Source organism: Alexandromys fortis, unplaced genomic scaffold (genome assembly GCF_014885135.2).
Source record: "Alexandromys fortis isolate MF-2015 unplaced genomic scaffold, M_Fortis_MF-2015_v1.1 scaffold_427, whole genome shotgun sequence".
Classification (NCBI taxonomy): Eukaryota; Metazoa; Chordata; class Mammalia; order Rodentia; family Cricetidae; genus Alexandromys; species Alexandromys fortis.
The window spans coordinates 265,657-272,437 of NW_026068298.1; the positions used below are offsets into that span (position 1 = coordinate 265,657).

Sequence of the window (6,781 nt, forward strand, 5' to 3'; positions counted from 1 at the left end):
TTTTCTTGTATTATTCTATTTTTTTTTCTCATTCTCTCCTCTTGACCCCGTTTTGGGGTTGGAATTTTTTTTTTTTTTTTTTTTTTTTTTTTTTTGACCCGGTCTCATAGGTCTGTGGAATAGGGTGACCGTTAACATCCCTGACAGAGTGACATTCACTAGCCCAATGCTTGCCTTTCTTACAGCGCGGGCAGGTACCAGGCATGCATGGGCCCGGTTTCACGGCTCTTCCTGGCGGCCCACTGCCGTTGGGACAGTTTCATTTAAGGTGCCCCAATTGGCCACAGCGAAAACACCCTTTTCCTTAATATCACGGGATGACTTTGTGGCTGAAAGCATAGTGGCTGCAAGTCCCGCATTAGTCAAAGGACCCCTGATCTCTCTACAAGCCTTTATCCAGGCATTCAGTCCCTTGTGCCTGACGGGTGCTATGGCTCTCTGACATTCCTTGGTACTTTGTTCAAAAATAATCTGCTGCACAAAGGGCAAGGTATGTTCAGAGCTACCAAATGTTTTATCTGCAACCTCCATCATCCTACCCACAAAATATGCAAATGGCTCCACAGGCCCATGGATAATTTTTGTCAAATTTCCAGCCACCTCCCCCTTATTGGGGAGCGCCTTCCAGGCCCTGTAATGAATATCACTTATCTGTTGATAGACCTCTATAGGAAATCCAACCTGGTTGCCAGCGAACTGTCCTTGTCCCAGAAGCATATCAGCTGTCCAATCATGATAACCATTTTGAGCATTAACTCTAGCCTGGGTATGGGCTCTATCGGCAACCAGAGACTTAAAATCTAGAAATTGTCCCCTAGTCAAACAGGCCCTGGCCAACTCTGTCCAATCTGTAGGCGTCAGCACCGAGGTGCAAAGTCTGCGCAGGAGGGCGATTGGATAATCTGCAGTAGCCCCAAAATCCTTAACTGCTGTTACCAGATCTTTTAATTGTTTATATGGCACTGGCTCATACCACCTATGATGGGTGACAGAATCCTCCATCACCGGGTATGCTGAGGCTAAGCGTGCCCAAGTGCTCTGGCTGATATAATGGCAACCCTTTCCTGGTTCAGTCACTTGTGCACCTAATGGAGGTGCCAAGGGGCAAGACACACCCTCCATTGGCACGAGCACCGGGTGGGTTATAGGCTGGGGGACGGTGATAGTCCCGCTCATACCTTTCTTCCTCATACTTAGCAGCCTCCTCCTCTAGCTCCCCCTCTTCCTGTGAGCTGAGTTCATCGTCAGACAAATCTAAGTCAGTGAACTCTGTGGAGACTAGGTAAAGCTGGTTCTTTTCCTTTCCATCCCCTTCTTCCCATTGAGGGTTCTCTTGAGTTTCTTTAGGTATACCCTTTATCTTTTTATCCTTTTCCTTTTTACTATCCTTTATTATCTTTATTCTTTTCGGTCTAGACCTGCCTAAGTCCCCCCCTTTTAAATCAGACTCTGACAGGCTGTCCTGGTGTGCTTGCAGTGCCCTCCTCCCTTCCCTGCGCAACCAAAAGCAGCACAGAAGAACGGCAATGACGAGGGCCACAAAGATCAAGCAAAATACCTTAGGTGCAACCTCAGCAGATATCATACTTGGGAGACTCACCGACGTCGCCGCTCCGCGTGTCGAGTTCTGAATCCTATGTGGCCCCTCACTCGGTACCAAAGCTGGTCCCAGCGTCCCGGGTTTCGGCACCAGTTGCGGCGAACTCCCTGACCAGCAGGAAAGAACAGCCACCAGACGAGGATTCTTCTCAAATCACGCTTTATTGGAGCCTCTTGGTTGAAGGGAGAGCAGAAAGCAAGGGGCCCCGAGCTCTGAGCTGCAGCTGCTTATATAGGGAGTCTGCCTAGCAACCTTTGATACTTTGATACTTTAACTGCTTTTCTGGAGACCCACCGGCTGGAAAGAAAGCAGGGGAACATCCCTGTCAATTACAGACCACAAGGAAGTTCCCCTGCCAGTCAGGGGAAGTGTGGGCAGCTAGATCACAACAACTCATCCTGTTTTCTGGTGGAAGAACTGCAACCTTTATTATGGTATCAAGCGAGGCCGGGGCCAAATGCCATCTTGTAATGGCAGCCACTCAAATCGGCTCCCAGCAGTTCCCCCTTTCTGTTTTTCTCTGTAGGCCAGTGAGAAGGTCTTACTCCAGTTCAGGTCCTCACCTCATGATGCAAGGACCGATCAAAGGAGGCCTAAAACTCCTGGTACTCCTTCTCCCGTGCAATGGAATAAACTCCTGGGCGGTGCAAAGGCAGTACTCAGAGTAAAAATGCATACCTTCCTCAGTGCAATGGAGAATTTCTCCCTGAGAGTGCAAAGGCTATGCAAGGAACAAACCTACTGGCCTTTTAGGACAGATAACCATACTTGGGGTGAATCACCATTCTCCAAAGAGGCTAACGCTCGTAGAACCGCAACCTTATCTCGAGATGTCTGAGCTCGGGGGCAGCATTTTAGCCATAGGCAGATTATACATCCCCAAACAAAAGGGGGGGGGCTCCCGCTGTCATGGAACCACCTCTTCAAGTCAAGCCCACCACCAATAGGTCATCTCGGAAAAGAGGGACTGAGGAAGCCTGCAGCCAAACCGAGCTTGTTGCTCCAAAGGAATCCACCAGTGTGTTATCCTTTGAGCAAAGTTCAAAAGTGTCAGATGGTGAAACACTACATGCTAAGTGTCAAACAGGTTCAGCTGGGGCTTGCGAAATTGAAATGGGCACCGAGCAGAACACAGCAGCAACGTCCCAGTGAAGGACTCAGCAGTCGAGCCAGGGTCACAAGAAGCTGCTTCAAAAAACGGGGGGAAACCGAGGTATTGTGGCGAACAGGAACAGTGAATAGTGTTGGAAGTAATCAGTCTATTCCCAGTATGTCTATCAGTGTCTGCAGCTAAAGCAGCAGTGTTAACAGTCTTCCAGATACCTCGGATGACAAGAGTGAGCTTGACATGATGGAGGGAGACCATACAGTGATGCCTAATAGTTCTGTTATCCATTTAAAACCTGAGGAGGAAAATTATAGAGAAGAAGATCCTAGCAGATCCACAGTCTCCACCTTAAGTGTCCCGTCACAAATAACCATATGAACGGCATCACTGGTCTGATTATTTTCGCAACTTTGTAGATTCTTGCCTCCAGAAAATCCCTCAAGATCGAAAGATGAAGAAACCTCTTTTCCAGGAGGCACATAATGGATTAGCGGTAGAAGCACAGGAAGAAGAGGAGGAGCAAGATCATGGTGTTGGCCAAACAGGAATCGGCTTAGGGAAGGCAGACAGTATTCCCCATCTCTGCTCCGCCTGAATCCGGATTGTCACCGCCATCGTCATCAGGAACAACAGTGGCATCATCTTCGACAGGATCAGCAGTATCAGCATCCTAAAGAGTGGCGGAGTCATTTTCATGATGGACTTCAACAGTTCTGGTCAGGTGACTCGAGACACAATGAGGCACTTCTCGATCCTGGGGAAAAACACAAATAGCTCCCCTGGACCTCCAGATAACGGGGTCCGGGCCATACCATTTATTATCCAACACATTCTTCCACATCACTTTCCCTGCCCCTTCCGGGGAGGTGTGGGCATGTCGGTCGGCTGCCGTACGACCTTTGTCATCCATTATCAAAAAATTAAGAGTAAAAAGGTCCATAGCAATCCTATTCCTGGGGGACGCAGTCTCAGCCATTCCCCCTCTTTGTTTTTGTAAGAGCTCCTTGAGGCTGCGATTGGCTCTTTCCACTATCCCCTGGCCTTGGGGGTTGTAGGGCAGACCAAAAGTGTGCTCGACCTGGAGTTGTGCACAAAAGGCACGAAAACCCTTGGAAGAGTAGGCAGGGCCATTGTCTGTCTTTAAATGGACAGGTTTTCCCCATGCCGCCCAGGCCTCCAAGCAATGGGTCTTCACATGAATAGATTTTTCCCCCGCCAAGGGGTGGCAAAAATGACACCAGAGTAGGTGTCCACTGAGACATGAAGGTACGTGATGCGGCCAAACTCCGGAACATGAGTAATATCCATTTGCCATAAGGCATTTGGTCGCAGACCCCGGGGGTTGATGCCAACATGAGGAGGATGGAGAAAGGTGACGCAAGAAGAACAAGCTTTTACAATACTTCTAGCATCATTCCTGGTCAGGGCAAATTTCCTCCGTAGGGTGTCAGCGGGGACATGATATCTGCAACCTCCATCATCCTACCCACAAAATCTGCAAACGGCTCCACAGGCCCTTGGATAATTTTTGTCAAATTTCCAGCCACCTCCCCCTTATTGGGGAGCGCCTTCCAGGCCCTGTAATGAATATCACTTATCTGTTGATAGACCTCCATAGGAAATCCAACCTGGTTGCCAGCGAACTGTCCTTGTCCCAGAAGCATATCAGCTGTCCAATCATGATAACCATTTTGAGCATTAACTCTAGCCTGGGTATGGGCTCTATCGGCAACCAGAGACTTAAAATCTAGAAATTGTCCCTTAGTCAAGCAGGCCCTGGCCAACTCTGTCCAATCTGTAGGCGTCAGCACCGAGGTGCAAAGTCTGCGCAGGAGGGCGATTGGATAATCTGCAGTAGCCCCAAAATCCTTAACTGCTGTTACCAGATCTTTTAATTGTTTATATGGCACTGGCTCATACCACCTATGATGGGTGACAGAATCCTCCATCACCGGGTATGCTGAGGCTAAGCGTGCCCAAGTGCTCTGGCTGATTTAATGGCAACCCTTTCCTGTTTCAGTCACTTGTGCACCTAATGGAGGTGCTGAGGGGCAAGACACACCCTCCATTGGCGAGCGAGCTCCGGGTGGGTTATAGGCTGGGGGACGGTGATAGTCCCGCTCATACCTTTCTTCCTCATACTTAGCAGCCTCCTCCTCTAGCTCCCCCTCTTCCTGTGAGCTGAGTTCATCGTCTGACAAATCTAAGTCAGTGAACTCTGTGGAGACTAGGTAAAGCCGGTTCTTTTCCTTTCCATCCCCTTCTTCCCATTGAGGGTTCTCTTGAGTTTCTTTTTTAGGTATACCCTTTATCTTTTTATCCTTTTCCTTTTTACTATCCTTTTTTATCTTTATTCTTTTCGGTCTAGACCTGCCTAAGTCCCTCCCCCCTTTTAAATCAGACTCTGATAGGCTGTCCTGGTGTGCTTGCAGTGCCCTCCTCCCTTCCCTGCGCAACCAAAAGCAGCACAGAAAAACGACAATGACGAGGGCCACGAAGATCAAGCAAAATACCTTAGGTGCAACCTCAGCAATCATCATACTTGGGAGACTCACCGAAGTCACCGCTGCTCCGCGTGTTGAGTTCTGAATCCTATTTGGCCCCTCACTCGGTAGCAAAGCTTGTCCCAGCGTCCCGGGATTTAGGCACCAGTTGCGATGAACTTCCCGGGTTTCGGCACCAGTTGCGGCTAACTCCTTGACCAGCAGGAAGGAACAGCCACCAGACGAGGATTCTTCCCAAATCACACTTTATTGGAGCCTCTTGGTTATAGGGAGAGTAGAAAGCAAGGGAGCAAGGGGCCCCGAGCTCTGAGCTGCAGCTGCTTATATAGGGAGTCCGCCTAGCAACCTTTGATACTTTGATACTTTAACTGCTTTTCTGGAGACACCCCCCCCACCCCGGCCGGAAAGAAAACAAACATCCTTATCAGTTACAGACCACAAGGAAGTTCCCCTGCCAGTCAGGGGGAGTGTGGGCAGCTAGATCACAACAACTCACCCTGTTTTCTGGTGGAAGAACTGCAACCTTTATTATGGTATCAAGCGAGGCCGGGGCCAAATGCCATCTTGTAATGGCAGCCACTCAAATCGGCTGCCAGCAGGTACCTTTATAGGTATATCTTCATTGTGGACATTTCTGTTAAATATTTGGTTCTCTAATTTAGAATATACCATCATGATATGAGATGTCCTTCTGTATATGTGTTGCTTTTATTTGTTAATGAATGAAGATGTTTTGGCCAATGGCTTAGCAGAAATTTCAACAGAGAAATACAGAGGAAAAAAAGGTAGAATCAGATCAGACACCAGTTAGCTGCCTAGGAAACAAGACTTGTAGAAAGTGTGTTAATGCCAACGCCATGGTGAATAGAAATGGGTTAATGTAATGAGTAAATAAACAATTTTGCTAGAAATGTTGCTAGAACAACCATGAACCATGAGCCATGAACAACATTTTTGTAATTAATATAATTTGTGATTATTTGTGTCTGAGAGGCTGGAAAAACATATTCAGTTTCTGTTTATAAAAAAAAAAGTGGGCACTGAAGAAACTCTTTATGGAATTTGCCATCAATGTAACAAGACTAGCCATTTGTGCAAGAAAATGCTCTTGTCTGTACTATTTGATGGTATTCTCTGTAAGTGGGACATGTAGGATCCACAAGAAATGATGTCAAACTTGTCAAAAGAAGGTAAGGCAGTCATTCAGAATTCCTGTTTCATGAAAGAAACTTTCAGACATTCTGAAAGACACAGGAGAAAATGACTAAAAAACAGGAAATATAGAGAGAACAGTCTTTCAAATTTCCTGAATCATGAAAAACTCTTTTGAATATTATGGGTCTGTAGGCTGAGGGTGGATCATCAATGTTACAAAAGAACTTTTGGTGACCATTCAGGCAATAAGATGTCTCTGTTAATTCTAGAGTTTTGGAAGTTGCTTACAATGTACTTCCTGTTTATTTAGGTAATATTATATTCTTCTGGAGTCTTTGATGGAGTTGAAGACAGTTATAGTTTTTTCTTAGTTTTGACTAAAGATAAATTAAATATGAAATTTTAGAATTACAA

At 46.9% G+C, this 6,781-nt stretch overlaps 1 protein-coding gene across 1 annotated transcript; it reads right to left on the reverse strand.

The window, feature by feature from the left end:
- Positions 1-219: 219 nt before the first annotated feature.
- LOC126494972 (igE-binding protein-like) lies at positions 220-5,884 on the reverse strand. The gene is made up of 3 exons (XM_050132562.1): positions 5,816-5,884; positions 4,741-5,404; positions 220-1,085 (listed from the first exon to the last, which is right to left on the reverse strand). The coding sequence occupies exons 1-3, from the start codon at positions 5,882-5,884 to the stop codon at positions 220-222; spliced, it is 1,599 nt and encodes a 532-aa protein (XP_049988519.1).
- Between the last annotated feature and the right edge of the window lie 897 nt (positions 5,885-6,781).